The 16,526-nt window shown below is 41.0% G+C and overlaps 2 protein-coding genes across 3 annotated transcripts in view; both read left to right on the top strand.

The window, feature by feature from the left end:
• LOC118421902 (zinc finger protein 665-like) overlaps positions 1–16,365 on the top strand; it is a gene marked incomplete in the record, with an annotated part of 24,350 nt that extends 7,985 nt beyond the window's left edge. Inside the window, 7 exon segments of the mRNA XM_035829406.1 lie at positions 4,033–4,784; positions 5,912–6,012; positions 7,474–7,693; positions 7,838–7,923; positions 8,018–8,175; positions 14,030–14,229; positions 14,353–16,365. Of these exon segments, the coding sequence (XP_035685299.1) occupies positions 4,033–4,784; positions 5,912–6,012; positions 7,474–7,693; positions 7,838–7,923; positions 8,018–8,175; positions 14,030–14,229; positions 14,353–15,426 (2,591 nt within the window).
• Positions 6,231–9,016, top strand: LOC118421036 (zinc finger protein 782-like). Of its 2 annotated transcripts, none has more exons than XM_035828181.1 (2): positions 6,231–6,562; positions 7,494–9,016. In XM_035828181.1, exon 2 carries the CDS (start codon positions 8,055–8,057, stop codon positions 8,718–8,720), a length of 666 nt encoding a protein of 221 aa, XP_035684074.1. In that variant the 5' UTR covers positions 6,231–6,562; positions 7,494–8,054; the 3' UTR covers positions 8,721–9,016. The 2 variants fall into 2 exon arrangements, with proteins under 2 accessions (XP_035684074.1, XP_035684075.1); XM_035828182.1 differs by having other exon boundaries at positions 6,238–6,562.
• Positions 16,366–16,526: the final 161 nt, after the last annotated feature.

The raw sequence follows: 16,526 nt of genomic DNA, 5'->3' as shown, positions 1-16,526 counted from the left end.
ACCTGTAGAATACAGCTCCAAGATGCCAACATTTCCAAAGAAAAACACATCTTCTGATACTTTTAAAAATCAATCCTGAGGGGACTCACCGGGGACCTTCTGCGCAGCCGTTAATTAGGGGTCATTGCCCTTGTAGGGGCCCGAACTTGAGAATTGACAAGTTTCAATCATTTCGCATGATGCGAGTAAGAGTTTTCAAACATTATCCCAAGTTTCAAAGCTTTCTGACCAAGAATGCTCCCAGGGGAATGGATCTCATGGCAGGTGTCAGAGGACTTTCCTCAAGGCTTTGGCAGTGGTTTGAGGCATTTGATAGGCTCCATAGCATTAACCAAAAAGTGACACAAACTGAAGAAAAAGTTAAAAGCTGATCTTTCTAGCATAAGGAAAGTATTCTCCCACCATTTACACACCTAAAGTTGTATTGAAAAGCTGCCAGGTTAGACTTTGAAGCATTTTATGAGAGCGCATATTACATTATCAATAAAAGGTACAGAAAGTAAGAAATCAGGCCCAAAACCACTAATATGGCAGAATTTCTCAAGAAATTTCAGTCAGTTGAGTCAGGTAAAGCCTTTCTTTTGCCCATATAACCAATTTTTGGGAACATATTGGCCCCCAAGGATATATAAGCCCCAAAGGACACACCTACCCCCCCCCCCTCATTCTATGCACTCTCATCATCTGCTCCAAAGTGTGGTCTAACAGCATTTAGATACAAATTTTGGTGTCTAAACTGATGGAGAGTAGTCCCCTTATGACAGGGTGAGCAGATTTTACCATTTTCCCCTGTTTGTGCCACTTTTTGCTAAACAATATGAAGTCTAACCAAAGCCACAAACCTTACCACATCCCTCCTGACACCTGTGCTCCCTGGGGACCAATCCTTGGAGTAGGGTCTCCGTGAAGTCTTTGAAACTTGTGACAATGCTTGACAACCCTTCCCGCATCACTTGAAGTGTCTTGACACCTGCTAATTTTGAACTTGAATACCCTGCCGAACATGGCAGAGCAGTGACCACCAATCATGTCTTCAATCATTTCGCATGATGCGAGTAAGAGTTTTCAAACATTATCCCAAGTTTCAAAGCTTTCTGACCAAGAATGCTCCCAGGGGAATGGATCTCATGGCAGGTGTCAGAGGACTTTCCTCAAGGCTTTGGCAGTGGTTTGAGGCATTTGATAGGCTCCATAGCATTAACCAAAAAGTGACACAAACTGAAGAAAAAGTTAAAAGTTGATCTTTCTAGCATAAGGAAAGTATTCTCCCACCATTTACACACCTAAAGTTGTATTGAAAAGCTGCCAGGTTAGACTTTGAAGCATTTTATGAGAGTGCATATGCATATTACATTATCAATAAAAGGTACAGAAAGTAAGAAATCAGGCCCAAAACCACTAATATGGCAGAATTTCTCAAGAAATTTCAGTCAGTTGAGTCAGGTAAAGCCTTTCTTTTGCCCATATAACCAATTTTTGGGAACATATTGGCCCCCAATGATATATAAGCTAAGCCCCAAAGGACACACCTACCCCCCCCCCCCCTCATTCTATGCACTCTCATCATCTGCTCCAAAGTGTGGTCTAACAGCATTTAGATACAAATTTTGGTGTCTAAACTGATGGAGAGTAGTCCCCTTATGACAGGGTGAGCAGATTTTACCATTTTCCCCTGTTTGTGCCACTTTTTGCTAAACAATATGAAGTCTAACCAAAGCCACAAACCTTACCACATCCCTCCTGACACCTGTGCTCCCTGGGGACCAATCCTTGGAGTAGGGTCTCCGTGAAGTCTTTAAAACTTGTGACAATGCTTGACAACCCTTCCCGCATCACTTGAAGTGTCTTGACACCTGCTAATTTTGAACTTGACTACCCTGCCGAACATGGCAGGGGCCCGAACTTGAGAATTGACAAGTTTGATAGGCTCCATAGCGACAAGCTAATTTGTTTTTCTTCTTCTTCTTCTTCTTCTTCATGTGCACGTCCAACTTCATAAAGCTGAAGACTCCCGATGCAGACAAGGGTCGTTTGGTTTGGTGGTGGTCGCTTTTTACTTCTGAGCTTTGTGTTTGTGTGAATTTGTGGGTGGTAAGAGATGGGGAGCCTAGCTCCTCAAGGGCAAGGGCGCTAATCCCTGTCCGCCTCCCTGTATCTTTGTATGATGTGATGAGTGTTCGCACCATAATTACGTTACAGGATGTGTGACCTATGATCACTTGTTTATTTTTGGTAACGAATGACTACTTACATGGTTTATTGTTATTATCATTATCATGCCACATTTTCATAACTCTTTACATTTAACAATTCTATGAATAATCTTTGTTCATTTGCAAGTTTTGTTTTTACTAAATTGTAATTCAAGGTTTGTTTGAAGTTTTTGTTGCCTACATGAAAATGCAGGTTTAGTTTTCAGTACGACTATACCATGATCCCTTGGTAAATGATACTTTCATTTCATATGGATTAATTTTGGATTATTTATTGTTGTTCTTAGCTTTGGACAAGAAAAGCAGCGAGGCTGTCATGAACGATCTGTCAATTGTACATGCTGGGGTCGAGACAAGCATCAGCGAGGCATCAGGCACCGGAAGGTAGCTGAACAACAAAGGGGGCATTCCATGTGAGGAAAAGTGCGGAGTAGAATCTGACCAACCTCCCGCACAGGGTCGAACAGAGCATACATCCAGACTTGCCTCTAAACGTACTGTGGATAAACGCTTTGCTTGTACGGTATGTGGCTATAGGGCTTATTCAGTCACGTGATCCTCCCCCTAGCAACGAGCGAAGTCAGCCATTTTGGTGTACCACAGTCAGCCCGCCTGCAGTGGGGCCCTATGCAACTCGCCGTAGAAATTGTAAATATTTCCCAAGCAATGCACGATTTCCGTTCAAAAACGTTTAGTTTCACAATCACAGTGCTTTGTCTTGGCGTGGGATGTTGGTTCTGCACTGGTAAAGCGCACACAGATTGGGTAACAGTAAGATTTGCTTCGGGATTCTCTAGCCGTGCGGGAATGAAAATACGAAGGGGAATTCCGAAAACAAACAGCGGAGTCCATAAACGACAGCAGGAGCATGTCCCCTAGTTTTTTGATGAATTTCCATGAAAAAACAACAACAAGAGTACAAGATGCTGACTGTGTGTGAACAAAAACCGCGGCACAGGATACTATCCTGTGGTCGTCCGACTTCTGAATGTCGAACTTTCCCGATCACTACGTAACGTTACCTCTATCAACTAAATCTCATCCTACACTCCAGTATTTGTCCAGATACTACGTTGTCGCAAGGACTTTTCATCAAGTTGTTGTATTAAAGCCTGGTACGTTTTTAACTGAGTGTGCAGAAAGTCGTTCACAGAACAAAATAACAAAGACAAGATCGATGGACTCCGCTGTCACCCTGTCACTGTTGCCGTGTTCGTAAAGTAGACTGGATCTCCGAAAACTTTCCCTCACTGATGAAATATGGATAATTTCTATCCGATTTTTGTAGCGAAAATATGACTTGAGGTTGGAAGCTCTTTGCATAGTCAAACAGCGTGCAAACGACTTCACTTTCCTCTGAGTTAGAGACCTTCAGACACCGAGAATCTTCGCCGGGACTGGTGGTACACCAAAATGGCGGCGCACGGAGGGAAGGGATGATGACGTCACGTGAATAAGCCATATAGGGCAGCCTCAAGGGCTGACCTAATAAAACACACAACAAAACATACCGGTTGGAAACCCTATAAATGTGACCAGTGCGACTTTTCTGCTGCACAGAAAGGTTCTTTCAACCAGCACATGGCTAAACACAACGGAGAAAACCCCTTCATGTGTGGAGAGTGCGGATACAGGACGGCTTCCAGGTTTAGTCTATCCGAACATGTGAGCACTAGCAGACATACACACGAGAAACTCTACAAGTGTGACCAGTTCGATTATGCATCTGCAAAAAAATACAATTTAGACCAACACATGACTAAATACACAGGAGAAAAGCCCTTCATGTGTGGGGAGTGTGGATTTCGAACGGCTGATAGGTCCAACCTATCTCGACATATGAGAACTCATACAGGCGAAAAGCCCTACAGGTGTGACCAATGTGACTATTCTACTACACGCAAAAGCATTTTAAACCGACACATAGCTAAACACACTGGCAACAAACCCTACATGTGTGAAGAGTGCGGATACAGGACGGCTGACAGGTCTTACTTGACCATACATGTGAAAAAACATACAGGTGAGAAACCTTATAAGTGTGACCAGTGCGACTATTCTGCTGCACATAAAGTTTCTTTAGACCTTCACTTTACTAAACACAGCGGAGAAAAACCCTTCATGTGTGGACAGTGCGAATACAGGACGGCTCGCATGACTAACCTAACCGCACACATGAGAAAACATACAGGTGAAAAACCTTACAAGTGTGACCAGTGCGACTATTCTGCTGCACAGAAATGCCATTTAGACCGACATGTGGCTAAACACGCCGGAGAAAAGCCATATATGTGTGAAGTGTGTGGGTACAGAACGGCTCAGAGGTCTAACCTATCCGTACATATGAGGAAACGTTCGGGTGAAAAGCCCTATAAATGTGACCAGTGCGACTATTCTGCATCACACAAATGTAATCTAGACAAACACATGTATAAACACACCGGCGAAAAACCCTTCATGTGTGGAGAGTGCGGATTCAGGGCGGCTGACAGGTCTTACTTAACCGTACACAACATACAGGTGCGAAACCTTTCAAGTGTGACCAGTGCGACTATTCCGCTGCACAGAAATGCCACTTAGACCAACATGTGGCTAAACACAATTGCGAATAACGCAACGTTCAGTGAGTGTAGGTACAGAACGGTTGTAATCCATGATCGTTTATGGTAAATATGACAAACCATTTACGTGTAAGCAGTGTGACTAAATACACCGAAACACAATAATACCGTGTGTAAACAGACACAGGACGAGACACACTATGCATGTGACTATAGTGTGTATATAATAATCCATATGATAATAAGTACTTAAGTATCCAGCCTCGTACAAAAATACAGTTGTAGACGTAAAACAAAAATGTGATCGGTGCGTCTATTCTGCTTCAAGTAAAAGTAGTTTACACTTACACGTGGCCGAGCCTGTCAACTATCCAACCCTACATGTGCGGTATGCCCATCTCATCACTGAGCCTTGACAGTTGCTGTTGTAAACAATGACTCAATTTGAGGACAATATTCTGTATCCAACATTGTATTTTTGCTGTAAGAAGAAGTTGATGCTCTTAGAAAACAATGCTTGATAACTTGGCAAACGTAGATATAGTACTGACCGTTATTGAGTTTGTTCTTATGTTATTTCATGTATTACTTGGAAAAGTGGTGATAATTCGTGCGTTATTGTAGCCCGATTCTTTACATCATGTGGAAAAATAAAGCTGTACTTTCAAAGCGGTCTTCTCTTGCTGGTTATTCATGGAATTCTCTCTCTCACAGGACACTTATCAATAACAATATTCTACATACATAAAAATATAGAAATAAGAATAAAAAATTAATTAACAGGGCGTAAGATAGCACACGTAGTGTCTATATTGGAACATATGACATAATATGGTCTGTATATACACGTGTATAACTACATTTGTATTCGTAAGGGTCGCCGGCATTCCCAGACTGGCCATAGGTTATTTTAAGCATTATAATGTCTTTAGATATAAACGTACTAGCTGTCTTTCCTTTATTAGCAGATCTCACCAGGCCATCTCAGGCAGATGGATAAACGAAAAAGACAACAATACAAGAAAACATTTGAAAGCGTTGTTTAGCAGGCTAAAACGCCAGGTTGTTGTCATACTCACAGTTTAAAACGGTGTAGGGGTGATCATGTATATCAACCTTGACCTTCGAACTCCACAGCGCACAAATGAAGATATCAGTACACAGTATTTCGCCATGGGGATTTATATGGTTAAGGACCCCAACGTGTGGAGGTTCGACGCCTCAAAATTCATAGCAAGGTGCAGAAACTATTTACAAGAATTTAGTTTAGGTAGGTAGTATGTTGGAGTTCAGGGTACAATGTACAAAATATCTGATATTAGTATAGATTTGCCAGCTCGTTTCTTTGTAATATACACTTTGATTTGACCCCCAGCGGAGGTCATGGAACTGCAGACGACGCTCAGGAAGTACCGGTAACAGTATCAAGGATCTATCAAGGCGCAAATTCCCGCCAGCCGAAGAAGCAACGTGATCCAACTTATACAGTATCAACACCAATGTATTCCTCTACCATTTACCACCGATTCCACCTCGCTCTTGTGCACGGAAGAATAAGTACGGCCTTTGCCAGCAGTACTGTGGTGCACTATTTTTACCCAAACTACTTTTGGGGACGGGGTCGCGGATGAATATTGTGTTATGAGACCTGGAAAGGTCAGTTTGCCTTGCAGCCATTGTTGTTTGTCGAAGTGTAACGTACGTGTATACGACTACTTTGCTCCAGTTTGAGACCATTTTCAAGACAATTTGACACTTCAGCGATGAATCAGCATCACAAACCGGAAGGTAAAACTTTTTTTCACCTAATTTACGTTCTTCGTCTGACAATTCTTTATTTTCTTTACCAGAAACCGTATTCTTGACCATTTTTCTAAGGCGAGAGGGACATGGCGATCTAATTAATTTGTGACCGGAGGGTAACCTGCGGTGACAGACTACTAGTATTGTTTATGTAACGCGTAATACATAATGTCTATGTAACGCGTTCGCATCTGTATCTGTATGTTCCCGTTGTCGCATTCGTATGTACTTTGGTTACAATTTGGTATGTCCTCTGCAGGGACCTGCGCGATGATGCATGCACGCTGTTTTTTTGTCCGCGGTAGCTTTTTCTATTATCGATGTAAAAATTTCAGAAATCACCCCTATATTTTTAATCTAGTAGAACAGGTCATGTGGTCATTAGTAATTAGATTATCTCCAAGCAGATATGATGTTCTCTAATGTTGAACAACTTTTAACATTTTGCAGCCGGGAGAGGAATCCCTTAACAGCTGTTAGACTCTGGCTTCGAATTCCTAGCACATTTCTTTGGTGATCAGTGCCAGTGTTTTAGTAAACAAGTACATACTTTGTTCTGGTAAGCTATCAGTAATATTAGGGCTTCGTTTTCTTTCCTATTGGCGTTATTTGTCTGTCTGTAACTGTCCATATCATCGGCATAAAATACATTATGTTGTTGCAACTGACGTGGCGGAATCATAAATTCGTCAAAAAGTACTAGTAAGTTATCCACGGTCACTTGTTTATTATTTGTCTGTACCCTTGCAAAAAGCCCACGGGCATGGATTTGCACACAAATAAATGCATACATGTATTTTTTGGGAACGATTGACTACATGGGCTAATGCATATAATTGTGTGTGTGAGTACGTTTGCGTTTGTGTCTACCAGTGTTTCTTCTCGTTTAATTTCAGATGTTTTATCGTTGTTTTAGAAATGGGTGAGAGAAGCGGTGATGTCGCTATGGACGATCGTCCAGCTGTACACCCAGAGGACGAGACAATCAGCAGTGAGAAATTAGACACGGAAAGGCAGCAGAACGAGGAAGGAAACATTCCATGTGAGGAAAAGTGTGGAGTAGAATCTGACCATCCTCCCGCACAGGGTCGGACAGAGCAGAAGGACAGACCTGAGGTGAAACGCACTGTGAATAAACGCTTTGCGTGTACGGAGTGTGGCTATAGGGCAGCCAAAAAGTCTGTCCTAATCAAACACACAAGAAAACATACAGGTGAGAAACCATATAAGTGTGACCAGTGCGACTATTCTGCTGCACAGAAAGTTCATTTAGACCGACACGTGACTAAACACAAAGGAGAAAAACCCTTCATGTGTGGGGAGTGCGGGTACAGAACGACTGACAGGTTAAGCCTATCCGAACATATGAGCAGACATACAGGTGAGAAACCCTACAAATGCGACCAGTGTGACTATTCAGCAATACGGAAAGTTTATTAGGCCGACATATGATAAACACACTGGGGAAAAACCCTACATGTGTGGGGAGTGCGGATACACGGCCGCTGCCAGGTCTAGCCTATCCAAACATTTGAGAAGACATACGGGCGTCAAACCCTACAAGTGCGACCAATGCGACTATTCTGCTGGACACAAAGGTAATTTAAGCCGACACATGGCTCAACACACTGGCGAAAAACCCTACATGTGTGGAGAGTGCGGATACAGGACGGCTGACAGGTCCAACCTATCTCTACATATGAGAACTAAACACGCCGGAGAAAAGCCATTTGTGTGTGGACAGTGCGAATACAGAACTGCTAACAGGTCTCACCTATCCGAACATATGAGGAGACATTCAGGTGAAAAGCCCTATAAATGTGACCAGTGCGACTATTCTGCTTCACACAAAGGTAATCTAGACAAACACAAGGCTAAACACACCGGCGAAAAACCCTTCATGTGTGGAGAGTGCGGATACAGGACGGCTGACAGGTCTCACTTGACCGTACACATGAGAAAACATACAGGTGAAAAGCCCTATAAATGTGACCAGTGTGACTATTCTGCTGCACAGAAATGCAATTTAGACCAACATGTAGCTAAACACAATGGCGGAATAACCCAACGTTCAGGGAGTGTGGATATATGGACGGCTGGCAGGTATTCCATATCCTTAGATATGACAGACAATTTACAATAGCACAGTGATACATTGTAAATAGACACAGGATGGGACACACCATGGAAACTATGAATGTGATCAGTGTGAATATACCCCTGCACATAAATCGATACATGGCTAAACACACAAGTGTAGATACGATCATATTACGATGTGTGACCATACCGCCACTGTGACCTTAACAATTTTGTGCGTATCTACTTTAGACCAACATATGGTCCTTTGACAAAGAATTGAGTTTTTTGAAAACTGACGCTTCACTTTTTTTAACTAGGAACTGTAAAGAAGGGTCTAGTAAATTAGTTATCATTGTCGATTTGTGGGATATGCATTTTTTTATTTATACATATGTATATTCCATAGCATAGACATTGATAGGTCATTCTGCATAAATAGATACAGTGGAAGCCAGTTAATTGCACATCGGATTAACGCGCACTTCTGTTAACTGCACGGAATCCCACAATCCCAAACCGGTGCGGTCCAGCTAGATTACTTCGCATTATTGCACCAGTCGGATAATTACACCAAATTCACTGGCAAATAGGCCGTGCAATTATGCGGATTCTACTGTTTTGTATTGTGTATGTATTGATATAACGCTCTCTTGTCGTTTCTTCTCACTGACATTTATTAATACATTGCATCAAATGTTTTTGATCAATTCAATGCATGGTTATCATATTATGACAATTTACAACACATTGAATAATAAAACCAACTGTAATATTTAAAACAGATGTTACTGCTGTAATAGACTGATGGAAAACTGCTGTAATAGACTGATGATTCTTCTGGTGGAAAATGCCTGGTTATTATTTATCACCCAAATATTGATAAAACGCTCTCTTGTTGTTTCTTCTCACTCAAACTTTTTAAATATACAGTAGAATCTGCTTAATTGCACGGCCTATTTGCCAGTAAATTTGGTGCAATTATCCGGCTGGTGATTTGGGATTCTGGGATTCCGTGCAATGTGCGTTAATCCGATGTGCAATTAACTGGCTTCCACTGTATTGAGTCAAACTTTTTTTCAATCAATTTAATGCATTGTTATAACAGTATGACGATAAACTGATAAACTGTTCTCTTAAACTCACAAAGTTTCTTGCAAGACCTTTTCTTGCTGGCTATGTATGTTATTACGATAAATACAGTGAATAGATAATAGTACTAGTATACAATATGAGTGTGCGTTTACGGGTAAGTACATTCAACCGCCCAATGAATTAATAATTCAATTACTCAATTAGTCGATCATTTCTGAAAATTCCACTAATCAGAGTCTGTTGAGAATAAATAGGAAATGTGTCTGGCTGGTTGATTGTTAAAATTTCAGAACGACTTAGAGTCCATTCCAAGTCACCATGGGGTTTTTTAGGAGATATTTGTAATAAGTCTGAATTATTTTATTTGAATAAAAGAATATCTAAGCCACAATAATTAAATTCTTTTCAAAAAATTGACTAAGGAAATACTCATCTATTTGAATTCCTTTGAATATTTTAGAAACATTTTGAAAGTAAATGTACAAAAATATCTTTATTTAGAATAATTGTGAAACCTCTGTGTGATTCTTTCATAATTACAAATATTTACAAATATTTGTAAACTTTGCCAAATGGTAAAATTAGTTTATTGTCCCCATAAAAAGTGAGCCCTATTGTTGCCTCTGTATATTTTTAGATTTCACTACTGGGCACTGCAAGATCCTTTGTGGTGGGCCATTGTTGCATGACACCCAACCATACTTTGTAAGGATGTGTTAATTGCTATCTTCCTGGCCCACTGACCCATTTACAAAATGTTATAAAAAATGCTAGAAAATGGTAAACAGTGGTAGAATGCTGTTATCATTATTTAGAAACCGTCAGAAGTATCCAAATTCACATCATGATTATTTCCAAAGTTTTACAGGACCGGGGAAGTATTTATAAAGTTGAAACGATGTTAACAAGAGTCTGAAAACTCAAACCTGCTTGAAATATTTTGTTTTGTGATGGTGCGTATGGTGTGTTGTGGGGGTTGATATGGTTTGACGTTTGGCAAAATTATTCCATCATTGTTCTTAAGTTATATATCTACCTATGGTAAACAGTGAGATCCAAAACTACACCTTTCTGGTGTCCTCACCATTTCATTTTTATTTCCTATTGTTACACCTGCATCTGGCACATACATTGTATCTCAATGTGTATATAATGGTTCACACCATACAGAGGTGACAGCGATGGTCACAGTTGCTCTTTTTTGCTCCTTGGAAGATTTTGACCAGAATGCCCCAGCAGTTCTAGAGCAAGCTGCTAGAGGGCCCAAACATACAACACTTCTTCCTTACACCACAAGCTATGTGCCACCAAAAATCAAGACCATAGCATATCCATGTCAAAAGATACAAAAATCCAAGTTCTGTTGCAGTACCAAGGTCACACACCAGGGGATCCAAAATTGACTTTGACCTTCGTCTTCCAAACACCTACCCAAATACCAAATATCATTACAATCCATCAACAGGTTCTAAAGTTATGCTGACCACAAATATGTGGAAACACAAACAGACACACACACAGACACACCAAAAACTATACCTCCATTTTTCATGGAGTTATGGAGGTAAATCACACGTTCTGTTCTGGAGATATAGCACTGGAAACGACCCTTCCACACACTCCCATGCTACTGAAAACTCAAAACACGTTACAGCTGCTAGCTGTCCCCAAGGTGGTTGAGACAGAGGGAATGAGGCCAGATCACTCCATATCAGGAAAAGGGGTGTAAATATTTTTTAAAAAACGAACCACAAAACAACAGCAAACTTCTAATCTACTTAATAGCACAATAGGTCACACACTCTATCCCCATAGCAAAGGAAATCGCAATCCATCCAGAGGTTCTAGAGATATCGGTCCGGAATCACAAAGATCCCTACCAGAAACAGTACATGCTTTTTTCAAGCATGTAAAAATATTTGTGAAGTATCAAATGTCCTAGACATATAATGACAAAACTTTAAAATTAATTCTGAACAATGGCAACAAACATCCGCATGGTGACTTGGAATATACAATAGTTAGTAATTCCGGACTGGTATGCCATCGATGTTGGGTAGGGGACTGTTACACTTGCACAGCTTTACTAGAGACCCATGGCGCCTGACGAGTACTTATATATAAGCTTGTCCTCGCTATAAAACTATCTGATACCATATAGGTATGCTACGATATGGTATCATGCCGAAAGAGCGTGTTACTGTCGGTATTACTGGAATACCCTGCAGTGGAACAGTGTCGTGGTAAGTTTGAATCTGCCGCCTTTAGTTTTAGATTAGCATAAGTTACTTCCCGCCACTAGTACCCCACTAGCCTGGTTACCAAACCCCAGCCCGATCTCAAATATCTATCGTGCAGGGGTCTGGCCGGATGGGATAGGCCGGCTTCTCAATTTTACCCCTTGTAGTGGGCAAAAAACTCCACCAGTAGAACAGCAGCAGGATCAGCAGGAGGAAATGCACCCCTACCATGATTGGTTAAAGACTCCCAACTGTATTTTTTGAATCCATAACAGTGGCCACTAAGTACCTCTCGGTCACGGGCCGAACACAATACCACTGTACTACGCGGTCCCAAGACCTCACGAACAAGAGCTCACCTTGGAGTATATACAAGAACTGAGGAGTACCACAGGAACTCAACCCCAGGAGTAAATTCACCCATCAAGAAAGAAGCAAGAATTCACTGAGGACACAACTAAGGACTCACTCAAGAAGATTCAGAGAAAGGGACAAAACCAGAACTTTCCAGTTTAGTTTGGCGGCCTTTTGTACAACTACTAACACTGCTTAATTAAACTATCAAAACGAATAAGTCAGCGAGTGCGTATCCTCCCACTCAAGACTTCTCAGCAAAGACAAGGTGAGTTCAGTTAAAACATTTTCTAGACCCCGACCTGGCTGAAGCGCTGAGAGTCAAGGCACTAACAGTCGTCCTTCCATACAGATTGACCTAAATAACTGCTCATCATCGATGGAGGTCTCAATCAGATACGATCCCTTTGATGAGCAAGACAGTACTATCGGTAACTTTTAGTTGTGTTTTATTAATTAATTATTATCAAATCATCTGTTCTAATCAAACATGTCAAAATTTTATAGAAGTATCTAAACCTCCATCCTGAAAATGCCTTCCTTACACCTGTGGGATAATCAGGTGTATCAACTTTTACCCTCGACCTCACCAGCACAGGAATGCAGAAAGGTGAGTTTGCCCCTCCGCCATTTTTTCACGACAACTTTGCTCCAGTTTGAGGCCAGTTTCAAGACAATTCGACATTTCAACGCTATATCAGCACCACAAACCTGAAGGTAAAATATTTGCCAACCTCTTGTCCGTTCTTCGTCTGATATATATATATATATATATATATATATATATATATATATATATATATATATATATATATTTATTCTTTACCAGAACTAGAAGTCGTATTTTTACTAAAGGGGGAGGGGGGCATTATTATGTAAGCTAATTTTGGAAACAAGTTGTGACTACAAGGATTAACAATGCTCCGGTTTCATAACTTTTTACATTTCAAAATTCATTTAATGACTCAATTGGCAGCACGAACTGAACGACACCGGGCAACCTGTTAGTCTTCTGTACTGAAATTCCCAAGGGAGACACGAATGAACCCCTGGTGTAGATTTTACTCGTAGCCACGGAAGGCAGACTGTTATGAAAACACAATGATGTATTTAAATCGATAACCCGTTGGTTTGTAAGTTTTTTTGTAAGCTTTTGAAATGCCCCATGTTTCAGAATGTCCAATATTTCGCCACTACTGACAATGTATGGCAAATTCGGGTGTAATACATGTACAGGACATCAAAACTAATATCTACGTAGTTGCATACACATAACAATGGCGAAGGGTTCTATGTAGCAAATGGCTAATCTCAATCCATGGGGAGGGGTTTTCGTTAAACTGTCATTCCAGGCGTGTGCTAACTCTTAAAACTATGAGTATATATATATATATATATATATATATATATATATATATATATATATATATATGTGTGTGTGTGTGTGTGTGTGTGTGTGTGTGTGTGCGTGTGTGACTGACTTGTGTGTATCGCGCGTGTGTGTGTGTGTGTGTGTGACTGACTGACTGACTGACTGACTTGTGTACCGTGTGTTTGTGTGACTGACTGACTTGTGTACCGTGTGTGTGTGTGACTGACTGACTTGTGTGTACCGGCAAGACAGGTATGATAGCATGTGTGTGTTTCCTACCTTTTAATTTCGGATGTTTTATTGTTATTTTAGAAATGGGTGAGAGAAGCGGTGAGTACGCTATGGACGATCATCCAGCTGTACACCCTGCGGACGAGACAACCAGCAGCGAGAAATTATACACAGAAAGGCAGCAAACTGGGGAAGGAAACATTCCATGTGAGGAAAAGTGTGGAGTAGAATCTGACCATCCTCCCGCACAGGGACGAACAGAGCAGACGGACAGGCTTGCGGTGAAACGCACTGTGAATAAACGCTTTGCGTGTACGGAGTGTGGCTATAGGGCAGCCAAAAAGTCTGTCCTAATCAAACACACAAGAAAACATACAGGTGAGAAACCATATAAGTGAGAGCAGTGTGACTATTCTGCTGCACAGAAAGTTCATTTAGACCGACACATGACTAAACATACCGGCGAAAAACCCTACATCTGTGGAGAGTGTGGATACTCGGCGGCTATCAGGTGTCGCCTATCGGAACATATGAAAATACATGCTGGCGAGAAACCTTACAAGTGTGACCAGTGTAAATATACCTCTGCAACAAAATACAATTTAGACCAACACATGACTAAACACACCGGAGTAAAAACTCTCATGTGTGGGGAGTGCGGATTTCGAACGGCTAATAGGTCCAATCTATCTCGACATATAAGAACTCATACGGGCGAGAAACCCTACAAATGTGACCAATGCGACTATTCTACTACATACAGAAGCGCTTTAGACCGACACATGGCTAAACACACCGGAGAAAAACCCTACATATGTGATGAGTGCGGATACAGGACTGCTAGCAGGTCTCACCTATCCGAACACATGAGAACTCATACAGGTGAAAAGCCCTATAAATGTGACCAGTGCGACTTTTCTGCTTCACACAAAGGTAATTTAAAGAAACACATGGCTAAACACACCGGCGAAAAACCCTACATGTGTGATGAGTGCGGATATAGGACGGCTGACAAGTCTTCCTTGACCAGACATATGAGAACACATACAGGTATGAAACCTTATAAGTGTGACCAATGTGACTATTCTGCTGCACATAAAGTTTCTTTACACCGCCACCTTACTAAACACACCGGAGAAAAACCACTTATGTGCGAACAGTGCGAATACAGGACTACTAACAAGTCTTACCTGTCCGCACATATGAGAACACATACAGGTATGAAACCTTATAAATGTGACCAGTGCGACTATTCTGCTTCATGCAAAGGCAGTCTAGTCAAACACATGTATAAACACACCGGCGAAAAACCCTACATGTGTGGAGAGTGCGGATTCAGGACGGCTAGAATGTCTCACCTAACCGTACACATTAGAAAACATACAGGTGAAAAACCTTACAAGTGTAACAAGTGCGACTATTCTGCTGCACAGAAAGGCCATCTAGACCGACATATGGCTAAACACAACGGCGAATAACCCAACGTTCCGTGAGTGCAGGTACAGGACGGCTGTAATACAAAACCTTAGATATGACAAACCATATACGTGTAAGTAGTGTGACTACACTGCAGCACAGTAATACTATGTTAACAAACACTGGACGAGACAAACCGTGGAAACTTGACCAGTGTGTACATGATATTAATAAACCTATCCAGACACGTGCAAAAATACAGTAGAAGTAAAGCAAAAATGTGATCAGTGCGACTATTCTGCTTCAAGGAAAAGTAGTTTACACTTACACATGGCCTAACACGCCTGTAAACTACCCAACCCTACATGTGCGGTATGCCCATCTTATCACTGAACTTTGATAGTTGCTGTTGCAAATATGAATATTGAATGACTCAATTTGAGGACAATATTCTGTATCCAACATTGTATTTTTGCTGTAAGAAGAAGTTGATGCTCTTAGATAACAATGCTTGATAACTTGGCAAACGTAGATATAGTACTGACCGTTATTGAGTTTGTTCTTATGTTATTTCATATATTACTTGGAAAAATGGTGATAATCCGTGCGTTATTGTAGCCCGATTCTTTACATGACGTGGAAAAATAAAGCTGTACTTTCAAAGCGGCCTTCTCTTGCTGGTTATGCATGGCATTCTCTCTCTCACAGGACACTTATCAATAACAATATTCTACATACATAAAAATATAGAAATAAGAATAAAAGATTAATATACAGGGCGTAAGATAGCACACGTAGTGTCTATAATGGAACATATGACATAATATGGTCTGTATATACACGTGTATAACTACATTTGTATTCGTAAGGGTCGCCGGCATTCCCAGACTGGCCATAGGTTATTTTAAGCATATTGCATTATAATGTTTTTAGATATAAACGTACTAGCTGTCTTTTCTTTATTAGCAGATCTCACCCGGCCATCCTAGGCACACAAACGAAAAAGACAACAATACAAGAACACGTTTGAAAATATCTAAAAATTAGTATAGATTTGCCAGCTCGTTTCTTTGTAATAGACACTTTGATTTGACCACCATCGGAGGTCATGGAACTGCAGACGACGCTCAGGAAGTGCCGGTAACAGTATCAAGGCGCAGAT

Source organism: Branchiostoma floridae, chromosome 8, assembly GCF_000003815.2.
Source record: "Branchiostoma floridae strain S238N-H82 chromosome 8, Bfl_VNyyK, whole genome shotgun sequence".
NCBI classification, from domain to species: domain Eukaryota; kingdom Metazoa; phylum Chordata; class Leptocardii; order Amphioxiformes; family Branchiostomatidae; genus Branchiostoma; species Branchiostoma floridae.
Note: the sequence above shows the minus strand (reverse complement) of the source record. Positions and strands in the feature narration are given on the sequence as shown.